General features: G+C 39.2%; 2 protein-coding genes across 3 annotated transcripts; one reads left to right on the forward strand and one right to left on the reverse strand.

Annotated features, from left to right (window-relative positions):
• Nucleotides 1–8: 8 nt before the first annotated feature.
• LOC111332058 (uncharacterized) lies at nt 9–17,498 on the forward strand. 2 transcript variants are annotated; one of them, XM_088742243.1, is made up of 7 exons: nt 9–212; nt 2,708–2,780; nt 14,201–14,251; nt 14,645–14,833; nt 15,350–15,451; nt 15,994–16,174; nt 16,296–17,498. In XM_088742243.1, exons 2-7 carry the CDS (start codon nt 2,762–2,764, stop codon nt 16,345–16,347), a joined length of 594 nt encoding a protein of 197 aa, XP_088598369.1. In that variant the 5' UTR covers nt 9–212; nt 2,708–2,761; the 3' UTR covers nt 16,348–17,498. The 2 variants fall into 2 exon arrangements, with proteins under 2 accessions (XP_088598369.1, XP_022793050.1); XM_022937315.2 differs by lacking the exon at nt 2,708–2,780 and having other exon boundaries at nt 10–212.
• LOC111332057 (serine/threonine-protein kinase mos) lies at nt 8,725–10,678 on the reverse strand. The gene has a single exon (XM_022937314.2). It carries the CDS (start codon nt 10,004–10,006, stop codon nt 9,032–9,034), a length of 975 nt encoding a protein of 324 aa, XP_022793049.1. The 5' UTR covers nt 10,007–10,678; the 3' UTR covers nt 8,725–9,031.
• Nucleotides 17,499–17,573: the final 75 nt, after the last annotated feature.

The following is a 17,573-nucleotide window of genomic DNA, read 5'->3' on the forward strand; positions in this document are numbered from 1 at the left end:
TGACAACCAGTTCGAAACATGGCGGCGTGCTTCTGATCAAAACTCTGCAAAGGGTAGAAGATTTATCACTGCTAACATTCTTTTGATAAGCCGTTCTCTCGTGCAGCTAGCATCCCTTCTCAACTTTTCCATTAAAGGATCAAGCAGCATGCAAAGGCAAGCGGGTCAACTTTTCAAGGAAGCACTTCACAACAACTAAGAGTTACTATGAGGTACTCGTAGTATTCGTAACGTTTTTAAAAACAAGGTTTACGTAGTTAAGGATGAGAATACTTTTATAGTGGTGGACAGAAGAATTAGAACCTTAAGTGTTGTAACGAAGACGTGAACTTGACCAGGAGGTATGCATATCAAATATATCCCCTCCACACCCCACGCCCCGTGGGGAGGGTTTCTGTATTTGTTTTGTGTTTTTTTACTACCAATGCATGTGTTGCATTACGTCAACAGATTCACTATCAACACTGCGACCGACACAAAGATGAACCCTTTCACTCCTAGGATATTAACAGTAATTCTTCTTACTGTCTGCCTTATGTATTTTTTCCAACATTAATTCCGAAGATTTAGTGTTGGATCGATAAATTGTCCCCTAGTTGATATTCGATTACTAGGTCACCTGACCCCAAAACTTTGCAACATGTTGTAATATCAGTGAGGATAAAATAGAGTGAGTTTTGGTGACCTAAGAAGAGCAGTCAACCTAGTTCGTAGGATTCTCTCTCTTCAGTTTGCTGTAAAATTTGCTTTGTCATTTTGAGTCACTTAAAATAATTGTCTTTGAGGGTTCCATTCAACCTTTTGAACCCTAACAACAATATGCATATTCTTCATACTGTTCTCCAATACATTCTCCAATACAAGAAGAATATATCAGTTCATCATCAAGAGCATCTTTAGTTGCCAATCATTTCTTTTATAAATTATCCTGACCCTAACATTTGATTCAGTGGCACTACTTTCAGGAGATTTTGAATGCTTGTCACTTTTGGAGGTGAATGGGTTGAATGCTAATATAACCTAAGTTAGAGGCATCTAAAGTGAGAGTAACATGAAATGGGCTTTAGCGACATAAGTAAAGTAATTGTCATTAATAGGATCCTCTCTCTCTCCTGTAAACTTGCTGTAAAGTTGCTGTGCCATGATGACATTTTGAGTCACTATTAGCATTACAGAGAACATAGAAGCATAGAATAAAACTTTGAAATTATATTTTGAAAGGGGAGATAAACACTAATATTACAGGTAACAATGCAATGAAAAACAACGAAAAATATCCTTCTCAACTTGTGTACTGAGCTTAAAACTTGCTATCTTTCTTATCTATTTATAAGACATGACACTATCGACATCGCTGTTTCTAGCAGTGTGCAGAACACTTGTCAGATTTGAACTTTGAAATGGGCATTGCTAACCTTTGAGTCTATTTGGCTCAATGGTAGAGCATCAGTGTGGAATCAGAAGGACTGAGGTTTGATTCCTCATGGGAACTCAGAATTTTTTCTTTGTTCCATGCTTGTGATAAGACCAAAAAAATTCCTTCTCAACTTCTTTACTGAAATTAGAACTTATCATCTTTCTTATTCTGGTATCAAAGATGTTTACAGAAGGAAAAGAGTCACTCCCTTTGCATAAGATCTTTTTGCAAAATTCAGGCTAAATATTTCCAAATTTAGAAACTGTTACATAAATTCTTCTAAGGTGTGGCAAAATGCGAAACTTTCTTTTTAAAGTGTTCCCTCATTTACCATATAAAAATTGATGTCTTCCAAAAAAGAACCATTTGTCAATGATACACTGATTTTAGACAAATGTAAAATATTAATCCTAGTATACTTAGAGTTGATACTAACACAGCTGTTGTAAAAAAAAAAAAAAACAGATCAAGTAAATGAGTGTGTGTACTTGTAACAGATGTCAAGTGACTAACACACTCTCCACTCTCTTTGTCTTTTTTAATGACGTTCATAATCATTTCTTTTATTGTAACATATTTTGGATTTATTCCATTTTTAAAGTAATGGCATTCATTGTAATTTTAAAATGACATTTCCTGTTTCTAGTTTGGTCTATTAACTATTTGGATTTGATCCATTTTTAGAGTAATCGTTCTTAATGCGACGTGTAAAACAGTTTACCTCTAGGATGATTTATTGTTGGTTCTTGTGTGAAAACGCGCGGAAAAGGCCCGGGTGAAATGGTCACGGAAAAACAGGCTTGTGAGAATTGGGGGAAGTCTAAAGAGAATTTTCAGTGGTCTCCTCTAGACTAGCAGGATCTTGTAGCAAAATGATCCTGAAGCGTTTGTTTTCGTGATCGATCGATATTTTCTTGTCGTTAATAACTACGATTATTGCATACCCATATATTACGCAACTCAGACGTTTGAGATGAAGTGTAACAGAGCGTTAATGATACCAATTTCATGTCAGAGCGAGATGGATATTAGTAGTTCCATTTTCGTGGTTATGAAATGTCCAATCAATCAAAATATTCAGCATCAATGTTTTCTCTTTCAATTCACTTTACTTATCGTGTTCATTTCTAGCATACCATCTGCGCTTCTTCGTAAGGCGCTTGCGCACGAAATTAATACTCAAAAGAACTTTCCATCTGCCTTTAATCGATCGATATTTCAAATTAATAGGGCTGTAACTGAATTTTTTTCCCTTTTGCAATCTTTCTTTTCTTTTCCAATTCCGTGCAGCGGTTGGCAGAAGAGAAATCCAATTAGCAGCTCTTTGCAAAGTCAATACTGGAGATGAAGCAAGTTCACACGGGTTGGTTTGTTTGGAATCACTTAAAACCCCTTAAGTGCCTTTCTGAAGTTAGTGTTATATTATACATAGAATAAACTTCCCTCGTCTGAGAAGTGGCTGTTAATTTCAAGTGGGTGTCGAAATATTTCTCTTTCGTTTTGATAATTTTGCGGTTGTGTAAACGTTGTTATCATGTAGTAACGGTCTCCAAGGTAATGCACGCAACTTCGTGCACAGACTGCAGGAACTCGTGCATTTTCCCAGGCTTCTGGTTGTTCACGTTTTTTTTTTTCTTTGTTACTTCGAGAGAAAACTCTAACCCCGAAGCGTTGTTCTCGAGGGTCACTTGTCATTGTGGTCTGATCATATATTTCACTTCAATCTTCTGGTCAGAAAAATCCCCTTTTCACACAGGAATACTACGACCGACCTTTTCAGAAAACCGTTTATTATAAGAAAATGCCTCGGGGCTGCTAGCAGAAAGAAATTATACCCTTATAAATAGACGCAATATTTTCTGGAAAGACAGTCTGATATTTCCATTAATGGTCATATTCAAATCATAATGTAAATTACTTTGATTAACCGTGGTTGATCTTTTAGATAGATCCTCCTTGAAATTGATGCTTTGTGTGCGTACAATATTTTTCTGGAAAGGTGGTCAAATATTTCCTTTAAAGGTCCTAGTCGGGGTATATTGTTAAATGTATGATTGAATTTTTAGTTGGACTGACTTTGAAATTAAAGCTTTATATAACCTCACCATGAATTAGCGCAGAAAATTTAATTCATCTGTAGCAGGTGTAGCGTATTGAATATTTGATTTTGAAGCGAGTCGTAGCATATATTTTCCTTTATTATTCGATTATATCTCAGCAATTATTTGGTTTTCGATGTCTGCATGTCGCAATTCTTTTCCCTGTTCTTCGTGTTTGTACTAATGAGCAAATAGTCGAAGTAGAATTTTATGCAAACATTTCCACACTCGATGAACACTCTTTCATTTCAAAACACTTGAAGAAAAAAGACCAATTACTACTCAGACGATCAATGATGACTTGGACGAACGTTACATTATATGAAAACACTACCCAGACGACCAGTGGCGACACGCACGATCGGGACTATCCGATGGTGTACCGATGCTATCCGATGGTGTACCGATGCTATCCGATGTTAGTATATACTAAAACAGTGGATAGCGTTGAAGGCGCGCTCTGATTGGCTAGTCAAACTCCGAATATTCTTTGCTACTTACCTCCGAGCAACTCGGGAAAAAATGGCGTCCCGGTTTGCATCCGTGACAAGAGAAGAAATCACTCAAATTAACGACGGTGGTGTATATTATCCCACTGTTTTAGTATATACTAAAACAACTATTCACCTCAGTGATGGTGGTTAGCGGTGGATATTTACCTCGCCGCTTCGCGGCTCGGTAAATATCCATCACTAACCACCACTTCGGTGAATAGTTGTTAATTATCCGATGTTATACAGATGTCAATCCGAACGATCGTGATAGATCTGTGCTCTTTAGTTTTGACACTAGATAGAAAATAAGTTGAGTCCGATGAAATTAAAAATATATCTTTTTTTTACAGTTAAACCTGGCACATCACAAATGATATGAAATTTTAGGAGCTTTAAAAAGCGAACAAAATTTTATCTAGTTCTTTGTAGAAAGACGTCTTTTCTTGTGAGTCTGAGTGGCATAGACTCTGGAAAGGCGTGCCAGCAAATAACATTAAATTAAATCGCTGAAAACCCTTGGAATAAGTTACAGTGTTTCTCAAAAGTTATGACAAAATATGAAAAATTAAGTATTGATAATGAGCAAATTGGAGACCGCATGTCCTAACTTTATTTGGAAGATTGTTTATTTTCTTTTTCACTTCCTTTCTGTGGTTTACTCTTGTTGTCTGTGGGTCAATCTGACTTTGGCAAACAAGCGTTTTTTTAAAGCTGGGTTGCCTTACATAAGCATGGTGCAAATGTGACAAATCACGTGTGACTTTGATTGGACAGTACAGTTGACCAGTTCGCCAAAACTCGAGTGCCCGACAACATTCCGATTCTTACCGACCGATCAACATCACTAGCAAAAGAAGCAACCAGTATTTGAAAGCCATCTTTTTAGCTAATGGGTTCCTCTTAGGTTTTTTTTTCTTTGTCTATATTTCCTCGCTCAGCAAGTGATATGTGACAGTGCAACCTAGTCAGAGTAACGAGGACAGAACACTGTGAATTCCTCGCAAATTTTAGTCGTAAAGGATATTTATCTTGATGTTGGTAGACCCTCTAACTCTCATAAGTGATCAAGACAGAATTTCTCCCCACATTGTAAATACGGGGCTAAACAGACAAGTGATATGGTCAAAGAAAAATATCAATTAGGGAATTATGAGTTGATCCAATACCAAATTCTCCAAACAAACCTAAGAATTGTATGACAGACAGAAAAGGTTAAAAAAGTTATAAGAGATGTTCTCGGCACTTGATGCATTTCTCTCCAGGAGTTTGCCATTTAGACAGAATTGTGTTTATTTTGATATTTTACGATTGATCATGGAGCTTAGACAATATACTCTTCATCACTCAGGTATCCAATCCGAAACAATGATTTGATATTTGGCTTTTGTCTAAAAGCTCAAACCATTTTAGTATTCTGTTTAACAGTAAATCCTACATCTCACCGCGGGAGAATACAAAGTCCACTATCCTCGATTCATTGAACCACAAACCCCACGGAAACCTAGTAGTTTGTTTTGACTCCGTGAGAACCTCTTCGATTTTAACATCCATTAAGCATGTGGCTGTTTCATTTTGTGAAAAAAAAAAAGCCGCTAAAAACCTCATTGAATTCAAAAGCCTTGCGCAAGTCGAGACCACCTAGCAACCGCACGCTTCACGTGCTCGAAGCTAATGTAACAAGCACTCAATTCGCACATTGCGAACCGGGGAAACAAGCGACACACTTCACCACTGAATTGTTAGTTACGCGAAAGGTAACTGTCGTTGCACAGTTTCATTTGGGATCAAATTCTTGCAGTTGTTTGCGAACAATACGCCGCGTGCTTTCAAAACACATCGCTTTTTGTTTATTCCGTTGCACAGCTGCTGTTGCAGACTCTACATTGAAAATGTGTGAAATTTCACACTTGCGTGAAAGAGAATCGCACTTAATTTAGCCGTTGCGAGTTCAGCGATGAAACTCAACTTCGCTCATTCAAAGAGACAGAGAGAAAGTTTTTTCGTGATCTTTGATGGAAGGTAACAAAGAGAGTCAACTTATTCTCTTCTTAAAAGCAGTATTAAGTTACGCTAAGTTAGCATGAAAATACAATTTGGCAAATTATCTTTCCAGAGAAGCCTTATTAAAAAAAACCGCCTCTATCATTTTGTTAAGATATACTATGACTACCACCCGCTTCAAACTTTCTTGTGTCTATTGGATGACCGCCAAGATTTTAATGCTTGTTTTTCAAGAATTAACAACAACAAAACCAAAAAACATTTGAGATGATTTTAGATTGCCCGTTTTCTCTTATTTTTGGTCCGATCAAAACCTAAACATTTGTTTCTTTTCGTTTTGTTACTTAGTAACCTGCGTGGGGTTTTTTTTTTCTCTTTTTGCCTTTTTCTACTTTTCGTATTCTTTTGTTTTCATTTGCCATCTGTTGCTCCTAGTTTCGGGTTAATGATAAAAGAGGTTACTAGTGTGCTGATATCTAAGTTCGCTGATGCGGTTTCATCTGATCGCTTCGCCAGCTTCTGACTCCACCTGTCGTGCGAATGTAAATAAACTCATTTTAAGTTTTTAATAACAAAAATTCTTGCCCAAAGAGAGCATTGTTTAAGCTGGACTTGAGAAGCTAATAATTTGACCTTCAGCGGATGTTTAAATTATTGAGAACGCGCTTGAATGGAAAAGCGAATTATGGTGAAGTTTCCTCACGATTTTTGTGTAATTTTTTGCTCCCGTAAAATCAGTCAGTCGTTTTTGACAGCTCTGCTCCAGGTTTAGATCAATTTACATTCACCAAACGCTTTTATTAAAAACAAATTCAGTAATTTCAACTCAATGCTGTCAATTTACTTTCTCGCTTTCCTTTCAGCTCAAAATGCCCACTTCGTAACATAATGTCTTCAAATTAATTCGAGGTCCATCCGTCGTTTACACTTCAATCATACACATAATTTCTTGGTCGATTTTATCTCTTACGAAGAAATAATCGTAGAAAATTATCTGCGTTTAATCGCCTTCTGGCGTAGTATTGCTGTGAGCAACCAGTCTTCACGACTGAAAATTCCGGTTTTATCAAGTTTCACACTTCCTCTTAGCAAAGTTGTAATTAGATCGGCTTCTACTGTTACCTAGCGACAGCGTGGCTCGGCGCGGCAACAAAAGAGATTTCGGAACTCCATTAATCAGTAAGCTGACAGTCAATTATTTACTTTGCCTATTTTTAAAAAGTCTTTTCCAAACAACGGAAGGGAGCATTGGCTTATCCGTTTGTTTAGAAGTGATGCCTCTGGTAGCTTGGGTGAATAACTGGTTGCCAAAATCGTACCAATTTTATGCGGAAACGTCGAGTTTATTCTGCGCAAAACGTTATTAAACTCATGATTTTAGAGCGATCAATGTAATGAAACAGGGTCTAATGTTTGATTGGACTGGGTTTTTCAATTTATCAGCTGTCTGCACGTTTTCTACATAAGTAATTGGTTCGTCGTTTTTCCCTAAACCTGCAAACCCAGCAGGATTTTTTATTCGGTTTGAATGGTTCCCTGGGGTTACGATTTATTGCTCGTGTGTTTGATTAAGTGAAACGGACAGAGGCGTTTGATGGCAAGAGAATGCTCGAGAATGGTTGCAATTCTCGTAACGAAACTCTGCAAATAAATACGAGGCTTTCTCGGGCTGGAGTTGTAGCCAGGCTGTCTAATGAGCTCTGCACTGCAAAGACAAGCTCTAATTATGCACAGTTAGCTCGATTATTTTTATGCTCTTAAGATTGCGCTCTCGAAAGTGATCGATCGAGCGCCAAGCGTACTGATACTCAGCCACTTGTGGATCATTTTTAGGTTGATTTAAGTCGTCAGACAATCTAGGGCTCTTGTGTTTTTTTTCTGTTCTGCGGCTTCACTTATGAACAGCTCGCGCTACGGCACGCGTCGTCTATTAAGAAAATTAATGTTATTGTCTCTTTGACCAATCAGCGCACTAATCGAACGTACGATCAATACGTGCCACGCCTCCAACAGGTGACTTAACAATAAAGTTGGCGCACAACTTGCTGGGCTCTTGTACCGTGGTTGCAAAAGGCATTATTGATTCTAATGGACAACTACAGCTGGTCAACGACAAAGACTTTTTTGTGCTGCAAATGCAAATTTGCCTTCTTTGTTGAAATGAGGGTTAGCATTTGCGATTTGGAAATAAAATCGGTAAAGCGGTCGGCGGCAAATTGAGAGCGTGCATATCATTTTCAAGATTTGCGCGCTTTGATTTATTTCTCGTGAGTCATGTTACGTTTTATATGGGCCGACTTTTTTCCAATATCCGATAGGCTTTGCTAGGTTCTTCTGCAGAGGGCTGTCGCCATAAGAACGTGGCCTTAACAAAAGTGTCTCCAGGGGGGTATTAGATTAGACCAAAAATGAAATAAAGCTTCACCGGATTTTGCCAAAGACGCCAAGTTCTACATTCTCTCGAGATTTCTCTCAGATTTATGTCTAATAACGGCCTTAACGTCTTTTTGTTTTCTATTATCGGTCAATCTGTTTCCAAGAGCTTTGGAATATTTGTGCTATCATTACCAATGCACAAAAGTAATTCCTACCGACTGGAACAAAAGAGTAGGCTTTTACCTTTCGTGAGAAATGGGATCCTTGCATGCAAGCAAAATATTACGCTTGAAAAACCCAATGGACCATGATACGACCGAAAATCAAACGCACTCAGTTAATTTGCAAATTGTTGCATTCTTTTATTGAAAATTAAAATATTATTTTTGGCTTGGCAGGAGCGCCGTTTACGTGTAAGAAATATTTTTACACAAATGTTTACAATTAATATAACTTCATTTTTTACTAAGAAAAAAAAAATTTTCAATTAAATGTTCTTTCGAATGGTAGGTAAGAAGTCTTGGGGTACTCACGTTGCGAGTTCACAATCGCTTGTCATTTAACTAAAAAACATTATTTTGAAGTTCCGGGAAAATAGACAAAATAGGTTGTCCATTGCTGTGAACAATGTTTTTCAAGTGCAGTTAGTGCAGTCTGCTGTTTTGGAGACACACCTGGTGATCGCAAAGCTTTTCGTTCCGTCGTTCGTTGCTGAAATCTGTCTCAGCCTTGATTCGTAGGAGCTTGGCAACGATCTCGGAGGCTGTTGGTCTAAACTTGGCCTCTGCTTGCCAACATTGTCTGATTAAATTTACATATTGTTCGTCTTCTGTAATTTCGTCGTTCAATTCGGGTCGCAACTGATAGGCGACAACCCCAAAAATAATAACATGTTGATTCTCGTTACCATACGGTTGTTCCCTTTTCAGCATTTGCCACGAGCATATTCCGTACGAATAAATGTCCGCCTTTGTTGTCGGGCTTTCGCCTTTTAGGAGTTCCGGTGCCCTGTAAGCGTAAGTTCCAGTCAAGTTCGATTTTGTCGGGCTGGCTGGCTTATTGTTTTCCTCCACCGCGCGGCAGCACCCAAAATCCGCCAGTTTGCATTGATCGTCCGCGGTGACGAGCACATTTCCCGGTTTTAAGTCCAGATGTGCCAACCCTTGCTGGTGGGCAAATCGTAAAGCAGTTGCAATGTTCAAGGAAAATTTTCTGCGCCGATTTGCATCCAACTCCTCAAATGGATCGTTGATAACGCTTTGCAAGTTTCTCTCGCCGGCGAACTCCATTATAATGCATCGAGTCTCCATTATAGTCAACACTGCGAGCGTTCGCACAATGTTCGGATGTCTGAAATGTAGAATGGAGCTTTCAGCTTCGAAACTTTCCAGTGCAGCTCTCTCATTCTTTGTTCCCTGATGAAGCTTTTTAACAGCTATTCGCTCCCCGCAATAGCTTGCCTCGTAAACGGATCCAAAGCCGCCACTGCCTAAGAGTCTTCCGACCTTAAGCTCAGATGGCTCAAAATTTTCACTGTGTATGTTATTATGGACCATTTCTCGTCTTCGAAGCCTGTTGCAGCTCTCGCACAACGTCCTCCCAACTTCATGCATCACCATGACTCGAAAGTGAAGTGAAAAGAACCGTCAACAAACTGGCAAGTGTGACTTCTGTAGCGTTACTTTTCGTCTGTTGACACTTCTTGTCCTTTTGATTTCTACTCGAGGTTGATTTTGGCCGAGACTGGCGAAATTTCTTGATACGAACTCCTTTGTTGTGCTCCTGTGCGCGAGCCGGATACGTACTGAAACAAATGCTTTCTAAGGACTATTAATAAGCCACGCGCAAAGCCATCCTCAGGTGTGAATTAAAGGGTTGAAGTGAACTTCAGCCAATCAGAGCGCGCGAAGCAACTAAGCATAACCAATGAGCAGTGTTACCCCACGAGGTTTATTTATAAGCGAATTTTGCGAGCTTGAACAGGCGCTCTACGAAGTGTTAAAATTACCGCGAGATTTGCCCGCTGTGATTGGGAACTTGATGTTGTCGCATATTCAGTTGCACGTGCTTTTTCTGCTCACAGCTTTGCAGAGGCTGCCTCGTTTTTTTTCACAATGCATGGTTACTTCCTTAGGTGTGCGTGGGTCCGCGAAAATTTGCATAGCAATTGATGCGACAGAGCGTAAACGTATATTGACACTAATCTCTCAGTGCAACGAATTACGTTGTCGACTCACGAAAGTCACTTTCAGCATAAGTTGAGCAACTCACTACCCTTCTTTCTCTTTCTTGGACCGGTATGAAATCCTGAGAGTTTGAGTATGGCGTCCAAGCTGGTGATCCACTTTGTTATTTTTATTATCATTTCTTTTTTTAATAGGGTGAGCTGTTGCCATTGAGGTTAGCCTTGCATGACAACCTATTTTGCATTTCAACCGCAGATGGATGTTAATTGTTGAATGGAGATGACTCGAGCCTTTGCTCGCGTGGCAACCATTAAAGAACGTGATTTGATTGGCTGAAATTGTTCTCCATTCAAGCTATTGGTTGTTGATTGACATAAAATCGTCGTAAATGACAATTTGCTGGTTTCATTTACAGTTGTGATACAAGCACTCTTTACGGAACACCTCATGAGATATAAAATTAGCTCAGGAGTCATAGAGCTTTTCTTTAAAGCTGTGCTTAGAAGTTTTCGATTTTTTTCTTAAAGCAAAAGGTTTACTACCGCTATTTATGCTCTTTTCACGGAGGAAGGGATTCGTGTATTTGATTCTTGTACTTCGTGCCCCTTAATTTATCGAAAAGAAAGATAAGCTCTGTTAATTCGTGCGTGTCAGTTGAAGTTGCACGTTCCTTGTCACCTCCCAAAGTCGAAGTTCTCACGCCAGTTTCACTTGATTTCATGCACGCAAACAACCTCTTCAAATGTTAAGTTGACTTTTTTGTGCGTGACATAGACGTTATTTATTTTTGGCAGATGTCTTTTTTCGGTCTCAGGTCTAATATATACAGGTCCTGCGTAACTTATTTTGGTTCAGAGGGTCGTGAGACTATTTTCGATATTGCCTAAGCGGATTGGTAATCATTTATTTCAATTTCAGTTTTCTGCTCTCTGGTCGAAACTGAAAGTTGAACAGAGCTCCAGTTTCCATGTTTGTTTTGATTTTATTTCCGAGACCTGCAAGAATCAGCTGCATCTCGGTTCTTCACGTATTGTAGTTGCTTGCCATCACGACCAGGCCAAATTTTTCACTTTATAGACAGAAACGGCAATTTTTATTCTGATATTGCATTGAATAGCATGATTTATTTTTTTAAGCCGAATGTCATGGGAAACAATTCCATTAAGTTTCACTTATGACCTTTTTGTGAATTATTAGATTTTTCGAATGCCTCACAGTCAGATCGAGCCTTAATTTCTTAAAAGGATGAACGCATTTTCGTGGCTAATTTGATGTTAAGCGTTCCAATTAGGTTTCTAGATCTTTACTTGCGCGAGCCACGCTTTCTGAACATTTGTGCGTCACGAGAAGTTCCTGTTAGCTCGTTGGCGAAAAAAAAATAAATTTAAAAAAAATGGGGCGATCTGTTGAATTCCTTCAGCTTTGCTGAAAGAGGAAAACGTGAACTGACACGACAGGAAGTGCAAAACTCCACGTGGAATCAAAGCACGTCCGAGACAGAGGTCTGGGAACCAGCATTTTCTAAACCTCTCCACATTCCTGTGAATTTATTCAGATCAAAATTTCAGTATTCTTCTCCATAGAAATCCACTGTACGAGCCAAGTCATAGAGCTCGCAGTTTTACTCGCTAAAACCTGTGTGCGAGGGATTTTCTAAACAAGCTTTAGCAACCGTTTCACTATGCAAGATAGAGGGCGAAAATAGGTCTCAGAATTCAGTACCGTTTGCTCATTGAAAGTCTTATCATATATTTTAAATAACAGTCTTGTCATATATTTTAAATAAGTCCGGGTTCCAACTCGGGCCTTAACAGCAAAATTATTCCTCCACACACCACGGTCTATCATTGCCATATAATGGTATATTGAAATACCTTTCGCTTAGTGTGAGAGAGGTCTCGCAATCGCCATTTCGTAAACTTTCCCAGCGGAGCAGTTGCACGATCTTCGCTGTTGATCATGGGAGGCTCCGCCAATTTAATTACTTTGAATAGTAACAACTAGATCGCATTGAAATAAGTCTCCCATATTTATATAAACAATCACCTATATCCAAGTAGAATTTTTAACCAAGAAAAAACTTTCACAATGCCGAAAACGTGCCACAAAGAAACAAATCTCATATATTTAAAACAGTTCTGTGGATAAGGAGACCATTTTTGTTTTTGATGCAAGTCACTCGGTTTTCTTTAAGCAAACTGTGAGGAAAGTGAGGGGAAAATATTCTCGAATACAATGAGGGTGTAAAATGGATGTACACAGCGGTCGCAAATTCGACAGCTTGTTGGTCAGGGCTGCGCCGTGCACCGGGGGTGATCCTCCTTGGCTCAAAAGCCTCTTCCGACAACGTCAGCCAGTCTCTCACACCCTAAACACGGTGAATAATAAAAGAAACCTGGAAAGCAATCAGAGACTTATCCGCTGGCGAACTGTGAAACAAAAGCCATGGCATTTCGCCCTGGGATAAAACTCTTTTTCGTATATGTTAAAAATGCTTCCAGTGCTTAAGCGAATTTACTAGAAACTGCTATATTTAGCGTAACTTTTTATGTGCATTTTCTCAGCGTTTTTTCCAGAAAAACGATCATTGGTCTCTTTTAATCTTATGTATGTTGACGGTGTTACCTAATGCTAGCATGAGCATCTTTTACGAACAAAAAACAAGTTCTACCTATCAAGAATAATAATAGTAATAGTTATAGTTAAAATAATGATAGTAATAATGATAATTTTATTAGAATAATATGTACATTATTTACAGAAATAAACTGAAGTAAGAATTAAGCACTATAGAACATTAAGAAACATATAAATCATTAAAAATACAATCACTGTGTCAATAACGATTTCCGAAATACCCCCCTTGTGGTTCAGATGCGATCAGAAACCCAGAAACCCTTGCAGGAAGTGCGGTGTGTTAAATTAAGTAAGGACAAAATAAAATTATCCGTCTCTGCCATGAAAAGAAACAAGTTATAAAAAATAAGAAATAATGATAACAACAACAACAATAATAATAATAATAATGATAATAATAATAATAATAGTAATATTAATAGTAATAATGATAAGAAGAAAAATAATGATTAGGGGTGTTATATCGCATCCATTCATTCCCACACCAGACCGTCTCTCCCCAGTCCCTCAATAGGCTCTTGTAAATTTCATTTTAACCGTAGTACATGTACTTGGCTCTTTTTCGTTCGTTCTTTGTGTTCACATTGGCTTGTGGTGTTGAGAACCTTTACTCTGATTGGCTGGCTGTTGTGGTTCTACTCTCAGATTGATATTCAAGTGAGGAACTGCGTTACTGGAATGTAATCTGAAAGAGCCCAGAGTAAAGTGAAAGTAATAGGCTATTTCACAGTTGTTTACTTAGTCGCTAAGCTTTTGATTTGGGGTGAGGCTGAAGGTGACATTGTTGTGATAGAGACCAATATCTAGTTAGCATGATCACAAAGTTATTTATTTGAAAAGAAGCAACGTTTGTATCATGACAAGGTCACCCTTAGCCTCACTCCTGTTCAAAGGCTTGGCAACCAAGCACGCAACTGTAAAATGGACTACGTATTTAGAAGTTGGCAGAACAAAGCACGTGTCGTTTATTTTACCTCTCTTTACTCCTAGATCACAGAACAGCCCACTTTTCTGAAAGGATGGCAACAGCCAGAGATAAATGTAAGAATTGTGATAAGTGTCGAGTGAATGCTTTCGACCCAACAACGAAGCTGCTGAAAGTCAGTTTTGGGGTGTCCTTGTTCGGGAGGGGGGGGGGGGGAGTTGATTGTGAGGATATCGAAGCTGTAAGTCAGATTAGTATCAACACGTTTATACTGTAAACACGCCTTAGATCTTCTTATCTCTTTAACTCACGAGATCTGATTTTCAATTCTCCATTCTGCTACGACACTACTCCATTTGTTTTGTCTTCTGTTCCCACATAACCAGCATTTTTTAATTTCTGCTTTAGCCAATGAAACAAGAGAGGAATTGACAGGATTGCTAAATCTAAATTTAAACAGCTCAGACCAGAACAACGCTGATTGTTATTTTTTTTTTTTTTTTTTTCAGTTTTTCGCCAGAGAGTCCTGACCAAGTTGTTCCCTTCAGAAGAAGACTCAGATATCGATGATAATGATGATGATGATGATGACGACGGTGATTTGGAGACTACTTCACAATCCTCGGTCAGAACAGTAAAACAAGACTCGCCGGAAATACCCACTGAAAGTGGGAAACGAAAGCTGAGCAATGTTGAAGGTAGCGTCTGACATGTGGCCGGATCAGGAACTCGTCTTTGTTGTAGCTATATCGATTTGTTTCTTCGTATTTGACTGGAGTGAATGACATCGAGGTCTTTGTTGTTGCTGTTTTTGTTTGTGTTGTTTTGTTAAAGAATTTGTTAAGAAATCAGGTCAGAAAGTCAGGTTTATGTTGAAGAGCGGGGCTTTTTTGGATGAAAATTGCCTGCAAGCAGGCCCTAACTAGTGAGTTTAAGAAACGATGATGGCGACGCCATGGAAAACCCCGGTTAAAAAATGAACTTGTATTTTACCTACGAACCTTGCGCATCTCTCCAAGTCATTTAGTTTGTTACGCACTGTCAAAACTATCCCGAAACTGAGTATGGAACACAGCGTTCAATTAGAAATAGGAATTATAAAAATTAACCGTGGCGTCGTCGTTCACGTTCTCCACGTTCTGGGCCAATGGCTCTTGGTGTACAATATACAGGCTGTTTGATGAGATATTTGTGATTACTTATTTTGTCATCAGATATCAATTTTCCTCGACGTAAGGTTTCTTCACGAGATGAGCAAGCCACACCGTCCCTCCCTTCAAGACTAATTGGTGTTGAAAAACTCGTGTCTTTGCCAGGTGAGACGTCTAACGTGTGGCCGGATCAGGAACTCGAGGGGGAGGGGGAATCCAGAAACACCTTCCCCCTCTTCCTCGCCCTCCCCCTCACTTTGTCACTCATCCTAGATCTTCTGCCCGTCCAATATGGCGACCAGATATATTCACCGCGCTGGACCTCGCGCATACCGACTGCCGCCTGTAAGAAAGCTAAAAGCCCAAGAAAACCCAATTCATAAAATCGCATGAGATTGTAGTTAAGATCGAAACGGTGGCGTGATTTTTTTCATACCAATTACATGACATACTAAAGCAAACCCCACGGTATCATAGGTAACTCGCTTGCAGGCGGTAGTTTGTGTTTTCAAGCGCGAGATTCAGCGCGGCGAATACTCGGTTGGTCATATTGGACGGGTGGAAGATCTGAGACAAGCGACAAAGCCAAATCTGCCATTCGTCCGATATGGCGACCAAATATTCGCCGCGCTGAATCCCGCGCTTGAAGACAAACTATTACACAACACATAACGTGAAAAGGAGATTTTTTTGTGTTTTGTTTTCAGAGAGTCTCAGTACAGCACCCGAAAATAGAGAGGAACCAAAAGATGAAAAGAGCAGAGAACATGTAGCGCGTGGCACTGGGTCTGATCTTTCAAAATCATCAGAGCAGGTGTGTAAACTGTCTAAGAATCAGAAGAGGAAACTGAAGAAAAAGCGTCACAAAGAACGAATTCGTTCAAGTGGGTAAGTGGTATCAAAATGAGCTTTGTTTGGTTTTTCCAATGCCAACCGATAATAAGCCTGGTCAGGAAACTTGGTGCTGAATTGAATTTTTAAAAGTTTTTCCCGTCCAACTGTGTTTTAGAGTCAACAAAACATCTCCAGCTCCCAAAGAATTCACATACGACCCAGGATAGTCAAGACGTCCATCATACAGAGTAGATCTCACTTGCGCACGTGACCATGTGCAGTATACGTTCGCATGTGACCATGTGGCGTGCTCTTACTCCCATGGCGTTGTGACGTGTTTAATCTCACGTGAAGTTGGTCGGTGTACCGGTTTGGAACAGATTGTAGGTCATGCCCATGAACGACCAACTCTCGACATCGTCGAGAGAATGCACAGTGGACCATGTTCTACCGGTTCCCTGTGACGCCCAAACTATGAAGCAATGAACCTCCAATGGGCACTTCTCATCCATAGCAACCTTCTTTGTCCGGGTGGACGGTCCTAATAATCATATTTTTTTCTGTCTACTACACAACGATTACGTCTACGCGAACCAAAAGTACACTTCTTAATCTCCAAAATAACCTCCTCCAATAGCATCAAATTTGCGCTGTACAATCAGCGCTGTAGGCAAAAATGATCCCTTTTCCTTCACTGATCCCTTTGGATAACATTTTGTTTTGAACATTTGGTTTTCGTTTTATTAATCAATTTTCAATGAAGTTTGTATTCATATGCCAGAAGAAAAGTAATATTTCGTAAAGGAGGGCGAACGTTTCATTAGATTTCTTTTTTTAACAATTCCATTTTGAAATTATTACGATTCATAAATAAAGCTGATCCCTTCCTTTATTCAGCTATACAGTTTTCCAGTATTTCGTTCGTCGTTCGTTCGTTTATTCATTAAAATGAGCCAGTGACGTGCTCTCCATCAGGCGAAATTTATATCAAAATGACGTCGAAACTTTTACGTAGAAACACCAAAGAACAACCGGCAAACGTTAAAAAATGGCGGGGAAAAACTAGGTCACGTGGTCACTCTTGCCGTTCACGTTTCACGTAAACGCAGTGCTAAATCTCTCTAATTATGCAAAGTGACGCCGATTTTTGTGCTCAAAGCTTTATCAAAAGTAGATTCCATGTTGCCGTACGTTAGTTCAGCGATGGATCACAGATGATGTCAGAATGTGTCGAGAGCAAAGAAAATGGCACACGAGGCGCAACCGAGTCTGGTACTAATGTTCTCATGACTTTTTGACGTCTTCAATTTGTTACTATACACACCCACAGAAAATGGAATCTATTTGTTTAGTATGATAAAAAGCAAAATGTTATTAATGGTGACGTCATTTATGCGTTTGCATGGTAATAGATAGATCGAGACACTTTGCTCTCACAGTGCCTTTCTTTCCC

This window comes from Stylophora pistillata, chromosome 13 (genome assembly GCF_964205215.1).
Source record: "Stylophora pistillata chromosome 13, jaStyPist1.2, whole genome shotgun sequence".
Taxonomy (NCBI): Eukaryota; Metazoa; Cnidaria; class Anthozoa; order Scleractinia; family Pocilloporidae; genus Stylophora; species Stylophora pistillata.